This window comes from Gymnodraco acuticeps, unplaced genomic scaffold (assembly GCF_902827175.1).
Source record: "Gymnodraco acuticeps unplaced genomic scaffold, fGymAcu1.1, whole genome shotgun sequence".
Lineage (NCBI taxonomy): Eukaryota > Metazoa > Chordata > Actinopteri > Perciformes > Bathydraconidae > Gymnodraco > Gymnodraco acuticeps.
Genome location: NW_022989799.1, coordinates 2,633,245 through 2,656,198, shown reverse-complemented (window position 1 = coordinate 2,656,198; position 22,954 = coordinate 2,633,245). Strand labels below are relative to the sequence as shown.

The 22,954-nt window shown below is 40.8% G+C and overlaps 1 protein-coding gene across 1 annotated transcript in view; it reads left to right on the top strand.

The window, feature by feature from the left end:
• Window positions 1-22,954, top strand: part of LOC117550317 (cilia- and flagella-associated protein 46) — a 141,786-nt gene that overhangs the window by 14,846 nt on the left and 103,986 nt on the right. The window contains 7 exon segments of the mRNA XM_034222699.1: window positions 4,839-4,951; window positions 6,594-6,806; window positions 8,315-8,516; window positions 16,203-16,352; window positions 18,138-18,248; window positions 19,778-19,959; window positions 22,814-22,945. Of these exon segments, the coding sequence (XP_034078590.1) occupies window positions 4,839-4,951; window positions 6,594-6,806; window positions 8,315-8,516; window positions 16,203-16,352; window positions 18,138-18,248; window positions 19,778-19,959; window positions 22,814-22,945 (1,103 nt within the window).

Here is a 22,954-nt window from a genome sequence, read left to right as displayed (position 1 = left end):
CCGTCATCCACTCAGTTGACAGTTAGTGACACATTTAAACGGCAGGAACCCTATAGCAGGGACAGCAAGAAGTCAAAAGAAATAACAATAAAGGTAATAGAATAGTAAATTAATATATAATGCTATACAACAAGAGTTTCCGTTAGAAAGCTCTCCCGGATCACCTGTAGCTCCGCCCGCGGTGACACACACTTCAGGTTAGACCTAACACACTTAGCTATTTTTACAACCTAAACTAATTGTAAATATATTTATTCTTCACTGTCGGGTCACTCATTACTGGATCAGTGAGCTGCATGAGACGGATACTGACGGGCTGTCAGGAGAGAGAGAGAGGGGGAGAGAGGGAGAGAGAGGGAGAGAGGAAAAGAGAGCGCTTCCGCTCATTTCTCCCGTGTTATTATCCAAAGTTAATGTAAACTTGAATAATATACTTCATTTGAATGTAATAATGATGTTGGTTGTTATTTGTGGAAGCGCATCATGTATTCAAAAATTCATCTGAACTTTTCGATCCGTTACGATTATAAACTGAAGCAATATAAAAATGAGCCCCATTAACTGAGTTTTAAACTTCACTTTAAATGGAAGATCCCCATAGCCCCACCCAATGATCGGATCGGCGATCGGTATCGGCCGATACTGATTCCGGTGATCAGCAATCGGCCCCAAAAACCCCGATCGGAGCATCCCTAGCGATAACTCAAGATGCTAAAGATGACAGTTTTACTCAAGTTTTTAAAAGCATAATATAATAATAATAATACATTTTATTTATATAGCGCTTTTCACAACTCAAAGACGCTTTACAGTATGAGGGAGGGTAGACAAACAAGGACAGGCAAACAGGTAAGTAAAAATAAAAAGGCAGTCAAGAGGAAGTTGATTGAGAGGGGGGGGGGCTTATGGGTAGACAGAGTTGAAAAGATGTGTTTTGAGGCGGGACTGAAAGACTGTGAGGGACTCAGAGTCACAGAGATCTTGGGGGAGGGAATTCCAGAGCCTAGGAGCTGCCACTGAGAAGGCTCTGTCCCTAAAGCTGCAGAGTGTGGATGTGGGAATGGATAGGAGTCCAGCTGTGGTGGATCTGAGGGACCGTGGGGGTTGATAAGAGGCGCATTCACACCGCAGGACTTTCCCTGGTACTTTGGTTCTTTAGTTCCGTTAGTACCAATAATGTCGCGTTCACAATGCCGGGACTACTCAGTGCTGGGAACTCTTTTGGCCATTTTTAGTCCCTGCTAGAGAGGTGGTACTAACCTGGTGATAAAAGAGTGCCAATTTATATTCTATTTCTATTGGCTGGGCGAATTGCAAACCACGCCCCGTTAGACTCTGAATTTGTTTTGTTAGGCAGCCATTTTTTTCCTCGCTACAAAACCACATCCACACCTGAGCGAGTAGTTTTTTTGTACTTTAAAGCAGTTATGACCACACGTACTACAACACCGGAGCGTTGGAATGATGAAGAAGTGTCGGCGCTTCTGACAATTTACTCCGAGGACGGGATGCAGCAGCTTCTACAGAAAGCAGTTCCCAACTCCAAATGTTTTGAGCGATGTTCGCAAAAGCTACTTGAGCTGGGAATCGTGCACAGTGCACACGGATGCCGGGTAAAAATAAAGAAACTCAGGCAGGACTATAACAAAATTAAAGACCACAGTAATAAGAGTGGTAACGATTTTCTATTGTTATTATATATATTGCCACTGTTTTTTAATACTGACACCTAACTTGCACTAAGGTGTGTCTGCTGCTATTTGCCACTGTTACATTGTTTTGAAACTACTTACACTTTATTTTACATTTCACACTTTTATTTAACTTCAATTTACATGCATACGACACACCTGGAACAGCGTGATGCTGTTATTGTTATGTCTTGACTGTGCAATAAAACAAACAAACTGGCGAAGCTTTATTTATTGTGTCCCACCCCAAATGTGCAGAATAGAAGAATGTGAGAGCAGACAGGTGTCGGTGGTTGAATTTATCTACAATGTTGCAACCTTGTGCAGCAATGGCAGGGGCAGAAACACAAGTCTTACACACATAAACACAAGTCATTTATCATGTCATTTGTTTTAGATAAATAAGGGATAAACACCAAACAAGGGTTAATGTCCTTTTCCAAAATCAGCCTGAGGGGGTAATATATAATACATACATAAAGATAAAGTCCATTGTTATAATGGGGTATTTTATTTGTAAATTACCCTTATGAACTCCATCATGTCTGAGGTCGGAAAGTAAACAAACGCCTCATACGGGTGGGCTTTATACCCCCTCCCCCGTGTAGTTCTTCTTCTCTCGTTTTTTGTTGTACTCGCCGTGAAGTGGTTTTGCGGCCTGCCAGTAAACCCAGAGAAGAAGAAGACGAAGTGACGTCAGCGTAATCTTGCCTCAGGGAAAGTCCTGCGGTGTGAATGCGGCTATGGCACTAGCCCCCTGGCGGATTCAGTGCCGTGGTACTTTAGTGCCGGCACTAAAGTACCGCAAGTCCTGCGGTGTGAAAGCGGCTAATGAGTGAGAAGGTTTGTGAGATAAGCGGGGGCCAGATGGTGGAGTGCTTTGTAGGTGAGGACCAGCATTTTGTAGTTGATGCGATGGGAGACAGGAAGCCAGTGGAGGTCTTTGAGGACTGGGGTGATGTGATGCCATGATTTGGTATGCGTGAGGAGACGTGCAGCTGCATTTTGAACCCGTTGGAGTCTGTTGAGGGATGTAGTGCTGATGTCGTAAAGAAGTGAGTTGCAGTAGTCAAGGCGGGAGGAAATGAAGGCATGGATTAGTCGTACGGCTGCGGGGTGGGTGAGAGAGGGTAGGATTTTTGCAATATTGCGGAGGTGAAAAAATGAGGTTTTGACTGTTTGGCGGATGTGAGGTTCGAGGGAGAGGGTGGGGTCAAAGATTACGCCAAGGTTGCGTGCCTGATTGGAGGGGGAAACAATGGTGCCATCGATGGTGAGAGTTATGTGACCTTGCTGAGGGTGGATTTGGAGCCGATTAGGAGGAGTTTTGTTTTGTTGCTGTTCAGTTTGAGGAGGTTATGTTGCATCCAAGTTTTAATAGCTGTCAGACAGGAATCGATGTGGGTAAGGGGTGGGTTATGGAGGGATTTGGTGCTGAGGTAGATCTGAGTGTCATCAGCATAGCAGTGGAAGTCCAGGTTGAATTGGCGGAGTATCTGACCGAGGGGGAGGATGTAAATGATGAAGAGGAGGGGGCCAAGTACTGATCCTTGAGGAACACCTTGGGTGACTGAAGCTGTGGCAGAGGAGTGGTTTGGGAGGGAGATGAAGTGGGATCGTTCAGTGAGGTAGGACTGGAGCCATCTGAGTGCAATACCTTCAATACCAATGTCCCTGAGTCGGGTGAGCAGGATGTTGTGGCTCACGGTATCAAAGGCTGCACTCAGGTCGAGGAGGATGAGAATATTGAGGGAACCAGTGTCAGCAGAGGTGAGGGGGTCATTGAGGACTTTGACGAGTGCAGTTTCTGTACTGTGGTGAGGACGAAATCCAGACTGAAGGGGTTCATAAAGCTGGTTGGTTTGGAGATGGCAGTGAATTTGTTTGGCTACAATGCATTCAAGAGCTTTTGAGAGGAATGGTAGGTTGGAGATGGGGCGGTAATTAGTGAGGGAGGAGGGATCAAGACCAGGTTTTTTGAGGATTGGAGTAACGCCAGCAGTTTTGAAAGCAGAGGGGACGGTTCCATGGGACAGCGAGGAGTTGAAAAGGTTAGCAAGATAGGGGCAGAGGACGGGGAGGCAGGACTTCAGGAGAGGAGTGGGTAGAGGGTCAAGGGAGCAGGTTGTGGGATTTGAGGAACCGATCAGATGGAGTATTTCAAGTTCAATAATCAATAATATGATGAAGTGATGACATTTAGGACAACATGGATGTTAAATGCAATTATACTGGTAGTTGGAGCTGTAAAACATCAAAGCTATTTCTTATTGGTGTTGATCCATCGGTTAACGTTGTAGTCTTTTAAGGTAAACACATTAAAACCCTGTATATATAGCAGCAAACCAATGTCGCACTTTCTTATTATGGCTATGTAATAAGAATGTACAGAAATGTCGTCCTAAGCTGGAAATGAAGTCCCTCTGTGTTATTATCTGAGCTTCATTGTAATCTTTTTTTAATTTGCTGACCTTGCCACTTATTAAGGTAATGCACGAGTCCCTGTGTGTGTCACTAGGCATTTACCACTCATAACGCCCTAAGCTGCATTCACATGATACACAATTGTTACAATAAATAATATGCCTACGTCTCATTCCATTGACGAAGACAGGTTCTTCTTCCTGTTTTACCTGAGTTGTCTGCCATCAAAATAAAATACTTGCCAGCCTTTTTACTATGATCTCTTACAGGCTCCAGAGAACCTGTCATTAATACATCAGTGTTTCCCCTAGGTTTACTGCTTTGGGGGGGGTGCTGCCTGGTTGGGGGGGGGGGGGGGGATTATTGTATAGTGTTTCTTAGGGTCAAAAACACTAAACTCACAACTTAAAATGAAAGCGTTTATTTAAGAGCACATGTTCAATGTGAAAAGTGACAGTAGATATAGATTAGTTGCAATTTGGTGCTATATATATACATATATAAATATTATATATATATATATTTTTTTTTAAACACCTTGCATTTCAGGGGGGGCGCGGGGCTCCGTTGGCGGGGCGCAGCGCCCCTCCAAGACAATGGTAGGGGAAACACTGCACAGTGTGAGGTCTTCTCTTCTCCTTTATTATAGAGTTATCAAAACTGAAAGTCGCCTTTGATATCGTCTTTTGAGGTTGAGAAGTGACTTTGTTCTGTCTTGCTCAGGCCAGTGTCCAGAAGCTGCTGGCAGAGGGGGGGCAGCTGAACAGCCCTGTGGTTCCCGCAGTGGACAGTGAGACGAGTCTGTCTGAAGAGGATCCACACTGGGTTGTTTACAGGTGAAAACATAATATGAATGCACATAAAACTAAAATATGTTGTCTGTATTGGATGTCATTTGTCTACGCTCTGTATGTTGCTGCCTTGTAATGCATTTAAAACTATTCTTTTACATTTTCAAACATTTTCCATGCAATTTAAGTCCAGATGTACGATATGAACGGCTTAACATTGTATATAATCACATCAAACAACTTCAATAATGTTGTATTTGTAATTATGAATAGCTATAACAGCAATACTAGCAGCAATGGTACCTCGGAAACAGTCTGACGGAACACACTCTAAGCATTTTATCAGTGACCAAATTTCCTTTTTTTTGTTTTCAGTTTTCTATCTCTTGTTATCTTAAGATATGCTTATACAATAAGTAGTAAGACTAATTCAATACAAATGATATGTATATATGTATCTTGAGTCCTAAAAAAAAAGGACAGTTTCCTTTATCGCAATATCTATTGACAATTATTGTAAAAATGCAATCAGTTAAAGTAATCTTTAACTTTGTTTATTTTATGTTTTGGAGAAAGAGCGCTCACTCCCCGGAGCAGAGATATTACTTCCCATTGCAGGAGAGCAGCTCAGGAAAACGTCCAGTTGTTACAGCTGCTAACTGAGGCGCTGCAGTCTGGCAAAAAAGTCTCAGCATCAGGGAGTGAGCTCCTGAGACTCAAAAGCAGGAAGCAAGGGATGCTTCTCTATACAACCAAAATGAACAAGACCTTGAGCCATTTCTTTGAGCTTGTTTGAAGAAAAAAAAAGAACTTACTTGGAGTCATGTTGTGTTAATAGAAAGCCAAATTAAAAAGATCATTAGTTGCTGAATAAATATATATATATATATATATACAAGTAATATTGAGCAACCATTACTTACCACCTATTTGTGTAGCTATTAAAACTGAGTGTACAATAACTTGTACATCAGTGACTTTGCTCATTCAATGGTGCATTGATTTCGCTTCTTACATGTAAGTTGACAGATTGCATTATTTGTAAAAGAAGATGATAGGCAGTAAGGGAAAGGACACAATCAACCAAATGCTATAAAATAGGTTTTGTTTCCTTATCTTTTGAACCACTGCAAACCAGATCTATACCATTCTTATGCCAAGTACTTGGTTTGGGCATTGCTTCAAACGTCATCAATGATGCAATAATTTTTGGACCAACATAATATAGATGCACACTACAAAGCTCCGGGATCCCACTCAGTCTAAACGGCCTCTTCTCTTTATTGAGTTGACAAGACCTGACACATTACATTTGGCAGTGGAACTACACTGCTACTCTTTGCCTGAAGTTCACCTCCAGCACTTTGTAACATAATGTGGGCTGCGAGCTATCACTGTGCATCCTGCTGCTAAAACAAATTGGTGTTGAATGCCTCATTAGACAACAAATATTTGACTAATATTTAAGGTAGCGATGCACTCTGCCTTCTGCATCATGCAGACAAAACCTCTCAGCAACTATTCATGTAAAAGTCCTATGAACTAAAAGTTTAAAAAGGAAAGTTTTAAAATGTCCTTTGACTTCTTCACCTTTAGTTGTATTGGTCACTTGAGACAACACTATGTGGCCACTGTCTCTCTCAAACTCAAACTTCTTCTCTCTCTCTACTCTCCCCCTCTCCCACAGAGACTGGATCCAGGCTCTTTCTGCCTACGCCACCTCCAGCTTCTTGCGGGCAGCGGAGCTCGGGGCAGAGATCAGGGAGCCGTGGGTGGTAGCGAACGCAGCCGTTTACCTGTGGAACTACAGCAGCCACTTGTTGGCAGCTGGGGAATACCGTCGCCTGCTTCCCACCTTCCATAGCTTGGTGGCCATGCTCCAGAAGACAGAGTTCACCAGGTAGGCTGCGTAGGATACCGCATTCAAAATTGTAATAAGAAAAAGAAGAATGAAAGTAAAAAGGAAGCTCAGGCCCTACATGTACCTATAATATACTGATCTTTATTGATACATCATAATCCTGCAAGTAATCCTTGTTTTTTCTTCACTGTAAGGGAATACAGTTACTTCTTTTTGGTATTCTGATTATGTAATCCCATTACATGTAATCTGTTACTCCCCAAGCCAGATAGAGCTGTACCAAATAGTTCAAAGCTGTGAATCTTAATTCATAACGTTGACATTTGAATTTCGAAATCAACATTTTAAAGCTCCAGCCTTTTTTTGGTTGCATTTCTAACAACTGTATGCAGCATCTTTGTCTTTATTATGTTCCCATCAGCACCAGCACCAGCACCAGCATGAGCATTAGCCATTCATCCTGGGGTCCACACAAACAGTGAAACACATGCAAAAATGTATTGTACATACACACAGACACAGTTTAATCATCATTTCTGAATTGAAGACATTGTTTTAACAACATTTTGAACCAATGTTAAGTATTAAAAACATTTTAAACGGTGCAAAGGCAATGAATTCCAACTGACCATGGTTTTGTACACTACTATTTTCTGATACATTTTTGTTTGGATAACTACGTTTCACTTAGTTACGCATCATTCCGGTACTCTACTATGGCTGTAAATCAGTGAAATACATATAATCAACGCAGTTCATTGTGGATGTGTTTAGAGGATTTATGTGAGCAACCCTTAATAAAATAGGGGGGAGTAGGTTTGATATCCCAACAAGCCCTTATGTCCTGTATCCATGCCATTAAGTACATGTATATAATCAAATAGGTTATTTATTATGATGAATCACTGTATTTAAATTGAATTAGATGTTGTTCCTAAAGAAAGTGTAGGGTGATGGTTTCATATAATATGATAACAGACTAGATCACTCAGTTGCTTTTCTTAAACAGTTCTGTAACAGAATATCCCAGATGACACATTGCTGCTTTTAGACTGATGATATTTTTGAAATTAAGTTTAGAAAAGTTTTCATCAGCCCATTAATCATTTACTCAGCCCTCAGAGGACTTCGAGGCAAACATAGTTCTGATTCAGGATTTCAGCTGATACAGCATTATGCACACTTGTCCTTAGAAAATCCTTTTAGGCACGGTCAAAGTCAACTTTAAATGTATTTGCCAGGGCACTGAGCTTACTCAGACATTTAAGCTCTGCTCTTATTTCTAGCTATAAAAAGAAGCGGCGAATGCTCATGAAAACACACCAAACTATCCTTGAGCATAGAACTAATGATGTGAATGTTTGGACTCTGTGATATTCTCGTGTAGTGATGTTGCCAAATCTGTGGTGAGGGTTTTCACTTTCAGGAAGTGCTTAAAAATAAAAACAAAGATGTCTAATGTTTGTTTGCCTTCAAGGACAACTTTCAGTCCCTGTTTTCTTTCAGATAATGTCAGTTTGGAGTATTCTTTGTTTTGTATATCTTAGGAATGGTGCTCTATTTGTGCTGCTGTGTGATGCCGTAGCCCGGGGACTGATTCAGCCTCTGTGCGGACCTGACAGCATCGAGCCAGCCCCGCCGGCAGACAGGAGCAAAAACAGACCTGAGAAAGGGATGGAGAAGGCTGTCAGCGGCCAGGGGGTCTTCTTAGACCCTGTTGCCCTTCAGGATGTTCGCAAGGCATTAGAGGTATGTCAGTTTGTGTGGAAGTGGTATGTGGGCAATGAACTCCTGTGTGGCTATACAAATCCTTTATTCATCCCACAGCAGACACATTTATATTGTTGTAGCTAAGGACAGAGCACATCAAGACAAGATAAAGCCTTAGTCTAACTGTAAGAGCCATTTAGGCTTATTATAATTGATGGTAAATGTTTATGTTTGCAAGAAAGTTGTATACTATTTGAATTCAATTTAAATGATTTTATTGATCACGAGTTACAATAATACTGTTTTTGTATTTAATCCAAGTTTTTTGGATTACACAAAGGTTTAGTATTATTATTTTTTACGACCTAGTTTCATGCCAGAAAGCAGATGAGTGCGCAGGTCGAGAGGGTTTAGAATGTCAGACAGTGAAGTTTGCAAGCGTGGTACTCCTGATAGTAATAGTACTTTTTATTTATTTATTATATCCAGTTAAAGTTTCTCTAATTTAGTAGTGGACCGCCAAATGAATAAAACCCTCAAGATGTACCTGTGACTGCATGGTCTTCATTAAAGGTATCTTGACGCTTTAAAAACGTGAGTCATAGCTGGAAATCGCCTTGTCTACTAATACCTCATTCACACCAACGGTGTTTCAGGGCCGGTTCGGAGCTGGAGCTTGAAAAGCACCGGGTTTTCCTCTTCACACCGCAGCAGAGCAGCCTCTAGCTCCGGAATCCGGTTAGTTTCAAGCACCAAAAAATTGTCCGGCTAGAGCAAAAGCACCGCATTTGTCACGCTTACGTCGAGGCGGGGGCAGGGGCAGGGGCAGGGGCAGGGGCGGGATCAACTCCTGAACAACAACAAGAATCCAGTTTGTACACAACGATAGAGAAACTTAACAAGCAGCAGTGGTCCACTGAAGAGACCAGCTACCTACTGGGAATCTGGTCTTCCGAAGAGGTACAGAGGAAGCTGGAGCACAATCGGCCATTGTTGTTGTTGTCAGTGTCAGCTGTGAGGGGTTTCCGCGCGGTTTGGCTTTATGAAGCAGGCACGCAAATAATGACGCAATGACGCAACACCAGTCGGACTCTGGGCAGTGTGAAAAGAGCCGGAGCTAAACCGAAGAACCGGTTCTGAACCTGAAAAGCTCTAGCACGGAGCTTGAACCGGAGTTGCGTTGGTGTGAATGAGGTATAAGTGGACTTGGAACTATGTGTCTTTGATAATTGGCCACTAAACTAACATTAAAAAACTCCAAGACCTTTTCTTCCAATCTACAATGAAAAACACAACCCAGACACTAATCATCTTCTCATCCCAGCGTTTCAGCTGCTGCCATCAGGCTGCAAAGTGAAAGTCCCCATGGCCAGGAAAAACAATTACAAGAAATCCTTTTTTCCATCAGCTGTGACCATTCTCAATAAGACCCTGTTTGAATAAGCCTCCCCTCAATCTCCTCCACACACACACACACACACACACACACACACACACACACACACACACACACACACACACACACACACACACACACACACACACACACACACACACACACACACACACACACCACACACACACACACACACACACACACACACACACACACACACACACACACACACACACACACACACACACATCAAGAAAGCTTCTTAGACATTCTGCAACCAAACCATGACCACAACATCACTCATTTTATGTATATTATTTATGTATTGTTAATACTGCTGAGTATTGTGCTCTGTTTGGGATATTTCAATTGAGATTGCTAAGGGTGGGACATCTATAAGCGGTTCAGAGCAGACTGGGCTCTAGTTTCGAACATAGGCTAAAAAATAAAGACATTTTTGAACATTAAAGTGACATGTCACAGTGGAGGCAGGAAATACAAACATGAAAAGGAACATAATATGTCCTCTTTATCAAACAAATAAATAAAAAGTAAGAGCACATCCAAGGTAGAAAAAAACCATAAGAAGCATCATTAAAAAAGCAAGTTAACATATTATAAATATAGAGAAATATCAGAGAATAAAAGTATATACTGTATATTGCAGTGTAATTTTACAACAAGAACAAATAATATATATATATATATATAATAGGTATCATTTAGCGCTTTTACAAATAAGAATTGCATACAATTATCTGTCATTCCTAATATTTGTTTTAAATCAAACCAAATTTGGACAAGATAAGATAAAACTAGGCGTCATAGCGGCAACAGCAATAGGAGTGAGACACAGGATAAGTAGCTGTATTTACATATATAGAGATATGGGCGAGCATAATTATGAATCTGAATAAATATATAAACATGTCAAGTAGTGCTGGGGGGAAACGATTATTTTGAAAACGATTAATCGGGCGATTATTTGATCGATTAGTCGACTAATCTAACGATTATTTTTCTGTTGTTCAATTCATAAAACACGTAATGTAAAACAATTTTTTTTCACGATACTGTGTCTCAGGGGATCTTAATATTTAAGAACCTATTAATGTGTTATACCAGATTAACGGAAATAATCTCAGCTAACTGACGATACAAACCATGTTTACCAAAACAAAACACAAGTCTCATAAGAAGCATCTAAATGACCCCTGAGCGAAAAATGCTAACGGACATTGGCACAGAACTCAAGATAAAAGTACCCTTATTACTTATCGTAGCTGCACATACAATATATCCGATTAAAGCTGAGACTCCACAAATTATGTAGGTATATAGTATCATCACTGAGTGATCCGGACTCGCGACAGGGGAAGCAAATACAGTCATCACAACACGTACCTTTACAGAGCTTCTAGGGAGATCGTCTCACCACCGTAGCTGTCAATCTGATCAAAAGACGTGTTCAATGGAATTAAAATGAGAAAAAACGCGGCTGAATCGGTTAATCCATAGGTTTTTAACGTCTATGTATAAAAAAATGATTGAATTTATAATCCATAATTCCATTTTTATGTAAAAATCGGAGAGCAAATGCTAGCTACTAATGGTAGCCACCACAGCTAGCTGCTGCTTCCGGTCTAGGCAATGCAGCAGTCTCAGTGAGATATAAATATATAAATATCTTTGCGTTTTGGACTAACTTTAAAATATTCCCATGCTTTTGAAGACCTAGGGTGAGATGTTTTCGTTTGGGGGCTTCGTGCGCAATCCTGTGAGGAGGAGGTGGTAGCCGTTTCAGTCTCCATTGTGTTTGAAGTGCGATTGCGAACTGCTTGTTGCTTTGGGTGACCCACGTGTGTGTAGCGACGCGTCGACGCGGAAATATGTGGTCGACGATATTTTGAAGTCGACGCGTCGCTACAGCACTAATGTCAAGACAAACTTCCTATGTCACATCATTTGCATAAAAGCTGCACACATCAATAACCATGAGCATCAAAATGTCCTCTCTTTCCATACGTTTATTTCCTACATCACAATTTATTTGCAAAGCAGTTCATTACGTTACATTACAATTTGCATAAATATGAAAATAAAAGTCTTTAAACACAGATAACTAGTTTCAGATATCTGGTAAGTCTCCAGTGGTCACTAATTATCAACTGATTAGGTTCAGAGCGTTCTAGAATATCCAGTTTGAATGTAATTGAAAACTGGGAAACACGTTGTTCTGGAAGCTGCATGCACATCACAAAGAAAAGTAAATGTGTGGAGATGGAAGTTTGTAGATCGCCTCTATTTGTTGAAGCACACATGACTGATCCTCGGCCAAATCCCTCTGGTACTAATTGTGGTGACTTAAACTGCTTTTTTTCCCCTTTCTGATCTTTCCATTTTGAAAACAATGACATTCAAGGCATAATAATCAATCATAATCTCTGAAAGGAGTGTTTCCATAATCTCTGAATGGAGTTGCTGAATTTTCTGCGAGACATGTTAAGAAATTCAAATTGTAATCTTCTCTACAGATATACACTTTAAAGGTTTCAAACTCTTACATTTTCCTTTATTCAAACTAAAGTTTAAACCACCTTCCAACCTTGCAAACAAAAATGTATCATACAGACACCTATTTTTATAAAATAACTGGGAAGCTTTGGACATTATTTTGGAGATTTTTACTTTAATGTCATCTGACCTCGATTAAAATGTGCCGACAAGTGACCTTCTCATACATCCTTCCCAAGGGATGTTCTGTAATGCAGCACTTTGATGTATTGTTATGCCAAAAACGTCATGGGGTTCACCAAAACAGGACAAGAATGAAAAGTCAATTTTATAGGGTTCTTACACAGACATTGCATACAGTGACACATTTTAATCAATTTTTAAAGCAACTTAATGTAAGAATTGCTGGCTTTCTTAGCTTCAGTTTTAAGCATAACATTGGTGCCGCTCCCCTGTCGCCAGGATTCACCCCAGGACTAGAAACCTTCCCATCGCATTGCTTAGCTTATAGAAGTTTAAAGGTCCCATCTCTTGACCATTTCTACTGATCATAATTCCATCGTTGAGGTCTACTAGAATAGATTTACATTGTTCAATGTTCCAAAATCACATTGGTTTTCTCATACAGCATTTCTGTAAAGTATGTGTGTTCACTCTGTCCTACACGGCTTGTTGGAGCTCCTGCCCCCCCTCCCTAATGAGCCCACTGTGCTCTGATTGGTCAACTCGCCCACTCTGTTCTGATTAGTCCACCACCGTGACAGCTGAACATCAGTGTTTATGTTTTACAATGGCGTTTGTTAGCAACCAGAAAAATGACACCAGTAATGACAAACAGATGAGAATGCTGCGTGGGGTCTGGGTGCCGTGTTGGCGGGACGTATCGGGGCTCGCCGCTCCGCCCTTTAAGGCTCAAGGAGCGGACAGTGTGAGCTGGATTACTGGTGTCGTTTCCTGGTTGCTGCGTGGGGTCTGAGCTCCGCGGCTGAGAACAGATAAGGCTGAGTGAGTGTGTGTGTGCGGAGCTCCGCGGATTGGTCCATTTGGACTTAGTGACGTCAACCCGCCCCGGAAGAAAAAAATGGAAAAAGAAAAATCTCCAACGAGGCGTTCTGGGGCAGCATAGACACGTATTTTCTGTGTTAGAGTTTTACTCGCTACAGGGTGTACTTTGAGGGTTTGTGACTCTGCAGACCGTTTACATGCAGAAAAAGCTACATAACACAAGGGGACGGTTAATAACCAGAAAAGCATGACATGGGACCTTTAAAGAGAACTGGATACAGCATTGGAGACAGAGCCCCGTTCAATTGTTGTATAGCCTTATGCACTTTTTGTGGGATATTGTACCACATGCAATTCAATTGAGAACAGAGGCACCATTCACACTTTTGTTAGTTCAGTATCAAAACATTTTTTAAGGTGTTCATTAGGGTCTGAGACCAGAGGTCGGCGAAGACCCTATTGTAACAACCCTGCCAAACACACACAAAACAGGGAAAACGACCGGCAAAAGCACAGAAAAAGGTTCCGAAATCATGACGGCAGATAGCCCGCGCGCACGTCACTACAACTTGCATGATTGATATCCATAGGATGTCCATTGGATACATTTAATTTAATTGGTTAGACAACCATGCAAAACACACACAAAACAGGGAAAACGACGGGTAAGAGCACAGAAAAAGGGTCCAAAATCATGAAAGTAGGTAGCCCTCACAACCGCGCTACATAATTGATATCGATAGGATTATTAGAGTCTGAGACCAGAGGTCGGCGAAGATCCTATTGTGATCTAATCCTAAATCATGACAGTATGTAGCCCATGCGAGCATAGTGACACGGAAACGCATCCCTCGCCATTAAACACAACATGGTCGCAACTCAAAGGAAAATCATCCAAACGGCACCAGACTTCAGATGATGGTTAATGGTCTGGACCTCAACATGTCAATTGTGAGTTTTCCTCACAAGCTGTTGCCATGACAACGCATCCCTCGCTGTTAAACAAGACATTGCTATAACTCCTATGAAAATGGTCAAAACATGTGTGCTAATAGTCCAGCCCTTAAGACATAATACATTGAATTTTTTAGATTTTGTCAAATGCCGTTGCCATGGCAACACAATGCTCGCCATGAAACACAGTCTTCTCATAACTCCAGTGAACATGCTCCAAACGGCCCAAAACTTCACATGTTTGATAACAATGCAGACTTCAAGTCATCTAAGCCTATTATGGGGTGTCATCAAATGCTGTTGCCATGGCGACAGATCACCCGCCATGAAATACGGTTTTCTCATAACTCCAGTGAACATGCTCCAAACGGCCCAAAACTTCACATGTTTGATAACGATGCAGACTTCAAGTCATCTAAGCCTATTATGGGGTGTCATCAAATGCCGTTGCTATGGCGACAGATCACTCGCCATCAAACACGATTATGTTACGGTTTTACCTCCTATGTACATTGTCCGATCGGCTTGAAACTTCCCACATTTGCTCATGGCCGAGTCCGGAAAACATCTGCTCTCAGCTTTCATTTTTTATCTGATAATTTGAAGTTGCTTCAAAAGCTACATGGCTTTCCATGAAGCTTTATACCTCCTTTACATGATATCATTATAGAGCATCACTGGTGAGAAGTTGGAGCACTTATATTGTTATCCTGTTCATCCTTTGACATACATTACTCATCCAACCATGCCTGCACACACATACAGTACACACACACTCACATGAAGCTTTAATGACTGCGTGTCTTTGTGCCACTGAAGTTTAATGTGTCTGTTCTCTGAATGTGCTGCAGCTTTTTTCTTTTATATTCAAATGATCCACCATGAATATCAGCTCTAACTCCAGATGAAAGGCACTTTATCAGTGAATTATTAACTACATTTCATCGTGTCTGTTTCCTTTTTGAAGGAAAGATAAAAAATTATCCTTGCCAATACATTTTTTATAAATAGTCGACAGTACATCAGGGTCAGATAAAGTGTCTAACTTGAACAAAGTCTTACTGAATTCTCAGGCTTTTATTTCAGTCAGCCTGTCGAGTTTGCAGCTGACAGGCTGGGAGAGGGCCTTGGGCTAGAGAAGGTCCAGATTCTGCAAAGTTGTATAATACATATCTTATTCTATGGTATATAATACAAACATGAACATCTTAACATCATTTAGGATTACATGTAATCCTGACAATGTTAATGTCATGTTCTTTTCACTGAGCTTTTTTAACGCTAATAGTGTTGTAGGAATGAGTCCTTAAACCTGGAAATAACTGGAACGTGTTCGAGTTAGATGCCGAAGTTAGCTCTGTGGCTAACACAAGATTAAAAGATTTTCAAGTTTTTTTCTAAGACATCAAATAAGTCAGAAATTACCCCACTTGTTAGTGTTCAAAGATTCTGTGTCATAAAAACGTAGGTTTCTAACAAGTGACTAAATAAACTACTAAACATCATCACACCGGCACAAGTTCGCCTTTAGTTTAACTGTGACGATGTGCAGCTATTCGACCGTGATCAAGTTTGTTTATAACCTAATGCTATAGCTTTTAACTTCTGGCCATTGCATCTAAAGAACACTTCAACAATCATAAAGTAGTATTAAAATGTGGATATTATCCTGCTTAACAAAACGTGGTTAGGAACGTAAACGTGTGTGGGCCCCAGATCTTATTTTCAGCATTATTTAAAAATCTGATTGAGAAATCCCATTGCTCTTTGTCAAAGGACACATTGTGACATTAACTTCCGGTACCAAGTACTTCTAGAATGTAAGTTCATTGATGTTTTTCTGCTCTCTCTCCTAGCTGTGTGACTACGCCCTCAGCATATCCACCTGCAACACCCCAGGGAAGACCGTCCCCATCGCAGCAAGGAAACAGGTGGTGGCCACATGGGTTCAGATCAAGAGGCTGTTGCAGCAGCATATCGGCACAAAGGTCGACACTAAAGATGAGGTACTATTCTCAGCCCAAAACTACTGTATCTATGGTGCTTCATTTAATGTTGCTAATCCATGTTATTTTAAAGAATTGTTCGTTACATTTCAGTCGAGGATTGGGTTGCACCAGTCATTCATAAATCTATACTGAGCTACAACGTACACTGTACACTATCAACACTTAAGAAAAGTCTTAGCTTGTAAAGGCTTTAGTCATATGCCAATCCTTTGATAGGAAACATCTGTGGCGCTGTCCCATCGAGAGGAAATCAACTAAGTAAACTCCATCTCAAGCTTAACCCTGCCTTGCCAGATGGTTTGTCACACAGAACCATCTGAGAATCGGTCATTAGAAAATGTTTGGAAAAGGGCAGGTACCTTAAAAAAATACATGGCAGGTGATTGGATGAACCATCTGTAGATCAAACTTTGAATGAAGCTAGAAAAATAACAATATTTGCGATAAGAGCAAAAACACATTTGTCAATGAGAAAGGCCTTATTTTCTTTGAATAAAGAAATACTCTCCAGTTCTGATACCATTGATGCTAATGTAGCATTTAGGCTAACCTCACATCCGCAAGAATCCAGCTACTGTTCAAAAAACGAGCTCAAAAAACGTGTTTATAACTCTTGTAAAAAACCTATTAAATGCTTTGCTTTAGTTACATGTTTAATTTAGTAACATGTATGTGTAGCTCAGATTGTAATACTATAACTTATTATAATAGTCTTATATATTATTTAGAATAGCTATGTTGAACTGTTGGTTATATATTATTATTTTTAATTTTAGGTGTATTGTGTTATTTTTCGGGTGCACTACTGTGGCGCCCAAGATTTATATTAATGTTATACAGATGGCCGGTATTAATGCCAACTACACCTTTTCTACAAAGAAGCCATGAAGTCCACTCTATATGCCAAAGGACAGTTTACACTTGGCGTCCCATACACCACACTTTAAAAGTGTAAAGTTCTACAAAGCAGACATTTTATGCAAGAGCTGTTTGAAAAAAGGTGAACTGTGTTGACTTGTCAAAAGTCAGATGAATTCTTCAGGAGTTGAATCACTGTTGTTGCAATTTTAAAAACAGCATCACAAAAAGCTGGCTTTGAAACTTTTGTATTGCACAACTAAATATGTAAAATGTAAAGGAGGGTGATAACTCGCTGAGACAACCACATCTTCCTGTCATAACATCATCATGTCACATTCATTCTGTATCCTGTATCATGGTGTCCCCACTGCTCCTGTATAATGTGCTTATAAGTGTAGGATGATGATGCCTGACATTCTTATTAATTAACATTTGATGTGGGTAGGCGTTACATCCGCCACATCCAGATTGCAGCATTGTATCCGGATGTCATATTTACCGATTGTACCGCTTTACAGTGGGAACAAAAATGTAAGCGCTTATACAATCCTTCAGTTTTACAGACTGCTTGATTAGTCACCCTAATCCTACGACTGTTTGTTAGCCAAGTGTTCCCGGCCCTACATAAATGCCTTTAGCCTGCCTTGACTCATTTTCTCCAGTCAAGAAATGCAGCGTTATTATAGAAGGGATTTATCTTTAATCTAAATAAATAATTACTCAACTAATTTCCCACACAATAGCAAGTCATGCATTACCAAAGAGGCTGTATTTGGGACACATACAATATCATACAGCAGATCCATTTATAATTTACCAGCAAATATTAATACGTGTATGTGTGTTTTCTATCATTGAACTTGAAGGATGAGTGTTTGTTCAGCAGTCGGCTCAGTATGCTTTTTTCCCCCTTATCTGCAGTGTGAAAATGAGGAAGTGTCCGCCATGACGCGAGTGCTGGTTGCAGTGGAGATGCTCCAGTCCAACAGGAACCCGAGACATATAGAGTTCTCTGTTCCCAGCCTCTCCACAGTATGCGCTTCTTCTCTAGTCATGTTTTCCTACAGTAGCTGTTGCCCAGATGGTAGCAACAGATGCCAAGTTGGTCCCTTAGCCCTCAGACCCTGTCTTAATCTCATCATGTGTCAATATCTTCTAAATAATGTCCCTGCCTTGATCATTATGCTTTGAGAATCCTCCTCTCTAAAACTCTGTGCCCTTTATCTTTTCCCACACCTGTGTGTTTTCTCTCTTTGGTACGATTCCAAACCAACCCCTGCACCCCCCCACTCCGTTAAAAACTGCCTGTAGTCTCCCTCTCAGCTGAACGAGGCTCCATCTTCAAGGTGGAGGCTGTATAAAGTTACTCCCCTCTCCACCGCAGAATCTTTCATGCAATCAAGCAGACGGAGTTGAAGTGGGAACAGGTGTAAGATTCAAATTGTGCATGTATCTCTCTTCTGGTATTTTCCTTCCTTTTTTTCCAATTTTTTTCACTCCTATCTCTCCTAAATTGTTTTGTATTCCTCCCGTTCTTCCAACACCCTCTTTTTGCCTGCCGATCTTTCTTTTCCTCTTCCCCTAATCCTTCTAATCTTTCACTTTCTGTGTACCTTCCTCATCCATATGCTACCTTTCCCTCCATCTTGGATTAACTGCCACATTTGCTTTCCTCCTTCACTCTGTGCCACTCCTTTTCCCATGCTTGTCTTTACATTTTATTCTCCACCCTCTGCCTACTGCCACATGTATTTTCCCCCGCCAATACTTTCTTAATTTCTGTCCCTTTCCTTTCTTCTTTTTGTCCTCTTTGCCTTCCCCCTTCCATTCTCTGCTACCTATTTTACTTCACCCAATGCGTGTATGACTTCACACAATGTTTTTATGTATATTACATTACATTACATTGCATTTAGCTGACGCTTTTATCCAAAGCGACTTACAATAAGTGCGTTCGATCAGGTTTCATAGAGCTAAAACATTTCAAGTGCTACTCAACTGGCTTTAGGTAAGCCAGTCCTTTATTAGTATATAAGTGCTCTGTTAGTAATTATATCGCTCGAAGTGGAGTCGAAAGAGATGAGTTTTCAGTCTGCGCCGGAAGATGTGCAAGCTATCTGCTGTCCTGATTTCAATGGGGAGCTCATTCCACCATTTTGGAGCCAGGATAGCAAACCCACGTGTATATAGTACACAATGAATATGTTCAGTAGATTGGTATATTAGAGAGTATTCTAATGTATTATATGTTATAATGTTTAGATACTCCACTGAATATGGGTAGTTTTTACTGAGGATAAGTATATATTGTTGTAAAACTTTAATTTTTAATGTTAATCTTTATTTTATTTGTATTTTATTTTATTCTTTTTAGTAATTTCCTAATTCCTGAACATTTACTGTCAACATGTTGTATCCTCACACTTTGATGCTCTCCCTCCCTTATTAATATTGACTTCCTGCTTACCTCCCCTCTTTTTTTCCATCTCAATCCTCCCCTCTCCTCCTTCACTCCCTTCTCTGCTGTTCTCATGTACCACCTCCTCCCCCCTCACCTGAAGCTGGTGAGCATGGCGTCTGAATGCAGCTGGACTGACGCTGTGGTGGAGCTGCAGGTGTGGTGTCAGCTGGCTGCCTTCTGCCATCACACCAAGGACCACAGTACGGTGTTGTTCTGCACCAAGAGGGCTCTGCAGCTGGAGGGAGCAGCCACAAAGAGCCTCCACATCATGCCCTGTGTGTTGTGAGTGTAACTAGCTGATGACAATAGAGTGGAGTAGTGATGTATTTCTGCAGGCTGACCTGAAAGTTAGCATCTCAAAAACTGCATCTCATTCGTATGACTTACCATCCCCACAGCCAAGCTAAAGGTGTATAATGTTTGTTGTGATGACGTTTTATCTCTAAAAAAAGAAAATACTTTTCTATGAAAAATGCTGAATTTTTTATACATTTTTTATACTAAAAAAAACAAAACACTAATTAAAGAGGTGTAGTCCAGTGCAGTTTAACAATGCTGTGATTATTTGGAGTCTTTATCACATGACATGGAAGCTGTTAAAAATATAAGAAAACAAAGAAATAAAGCAGGAATGTCCAATAAATAGTCTAAATTAGGAAAAAAGTATTTAAATCCAAATAAATTAGGTGAATCCTAGTCGTCCAGTGTTGTTATGAAATGCTGCATTGATGTGGAGTCATTTGGTTACATGACATAGAAGCTTTTGAAAAAAGTAACCACATGCAGTATCCTATTTCCACCTTCTTACCAATAACACATTAAAAAAAACATTAACTTAGAGACAGGGGAACCGGAAGTGGTAAAATGCTAATTCATTTCCAGGTTTTAGGATTCATTCCTGCACCATTCTATGTATTTAAACAATCAGGAACTTAAAGTGGACCTATTATCCTATATTTGAAAAATATATTGTAGGGCCATACCTATACAAAACATGTCTGTGAAGTTTTTTGCTTAAAATACCAAACAGATCACCCGCCTCATACTGCTCAAACCCCTCTATTGCAGCCCTGTTCCAAACAGGCTGATTCTGCTTTAAATGGAACAGCTGCTGCTAGCCACGCCCCTGTGTAGCATCACGCAGCTTTCCCCTGCTAAGAGAGTTTTCTACCGTGAGAAACTCAGCTAAACGCTGCGGTGTTTAAATGTCATATTATGCGCCCAACCAGCTTTATTTCTGAAACAGTATGGAGCTCAAATGTTTCTCTCTCTCAGGGTTTACCACAAGGACATTACGTTACACATATTCTCTCCAGTAGCCTACAGCGTTAGCTCTGAGTGTTAGCATGCTTGCTAATGAAAACACACAGCATATTACTCCCAAAACACACCGGGCATTGTTTCTGAAACAGCACATACCTTGACATGTTCTTTCTTAAGTGTTTACCGCTAGAACAGTGCCATTATATGTATTATATATATATATAACAACTTTACTCTTAAGTGCCTCCTGCTGACATCCTGCTGAATACGCAGACACACAGCGACTGTATACGGAGACGATAGGTTGGGACGTGTGCCGGAGAGGATAGTTTGGGATGTGTCACGTCGGCCGGAGACGATAGGTTGGGGCGTGTCACGTCGGCCGGATGTCACCAATGACGTAATAGGAGCGAAAATTCTGGATCTGCTTATTCGCACCCCCCTTTATTTAATTTTTTTTTTTTAGAGATGTGGGTATGGAGGAAAAGAGAGAGGGTTTTGTTTTCTGACACTTTGTGAGTTCCCTGACACACCGGGGACACACAGTTATGTATACAAGACATACAAAATTGCATTTTGCATGATAGGTCCCCTTTAAGAAATGCCCAGGTACATCAGTATTCTTGTTCTCTCATTATTAAATAATGCACAGACCTCACTTGATATTCATTTAACCACTATAGGTACAGTAGGTCTAAGCAGTGGTTGAGATATTTGCTTAAAAGTCTCTTTGAGACAGGTGACATCTTGTGGAAATTCACCATTATTACAGTTGATATATATAAGCAAGCATTGCTTTCCATTCCTGCATACATTTTCAAGGGCACGTCGGTTTTAATTCAATTCATTTATTAAATAACAGTGATATGCGAATGGGACACTCTTATAGGCTACCTATATCTTGAGAAAAGAGTCCGAGAGACTAAACAGGAAGTATATCTGCGACCTCTGCAGCTCATCCAGAATGCAGCGGCTCGTCTGGTCTTCAACCTTCCTAAATTCTCCCACACCACTCCGCTCCTCCGCTCCCTTCACTGGCTTCCGATAACTGCTAGAATCCACTTCAAGACAATGGTACTTGCGTACCATGCTGCGAATGGATCTGGCCCTTCCTACATCCAGGACATGGTTAAACCGTACACCCCAGCACATGCACTCCACTCTGCATCAGCCAAACGACTCGCTGCGCCCTCACTGCGAGGGGGACCCAAGTTCCCATCAGCAAAAACACGTGGGTTTGCTATCCTGGCTCCAAAATGGTGGAATGAGCTCCCCATTGACATCAGGACAGCAGATAGCTTACACACCTTCCGGCGCAGACTGAAAACTCATCTCTTTCGACTCCACTTCGAGCAATAGAACTATTAACAAAGCACTTATATACTAATAAAGGACTGGCTTACCTAAAGCCAGTTGAGTAGCACTTGAAATGTTTTTGCTCTATGAAGCCTGATGTACTTATATGATTCTGTTTTCTTCAAGTTTGTATTTTGTTGGTCGAACGCACTTATTGTAAGTCGCTTTGGATAAAAGCGTCAGCTAAATGCAATGTAATGTAATGTATATTTACAATCTTTTACTAACTCGTCTAGAATTGGAGAGAGTTCATGTATTATTAAACACAATTCCAATACCCTAAAAACTAAACTAATCAAACCCAAACTACTAAATGGTCCCAAAACATATATTAAATCAGTCTAAACGTTGGTGTAAAATATCTGAGATATATTAAATATTGAAAATTACAAGGAAAAATAATGGTATACATGAAATCCATTTCAGGGTTCAGATTCATTTTTACTTTTTTGTTGAATTATAACATTCTTGATTGATTTAATTTGATTGACAGCTCATCGGTCCCTCATATCCGTAGGTATGGCCTGCCTGCGGTGAACGAGATGCTGAGCAGTGCTGGTTGTTTGAGGGCTTTAAGTTTAGTCCATGAGTCCAGTGGAGATCTACACACCTACAGAGAGGCTCTGAATGTGCTTCTGTCCAGCCTCAGGTACTGTTT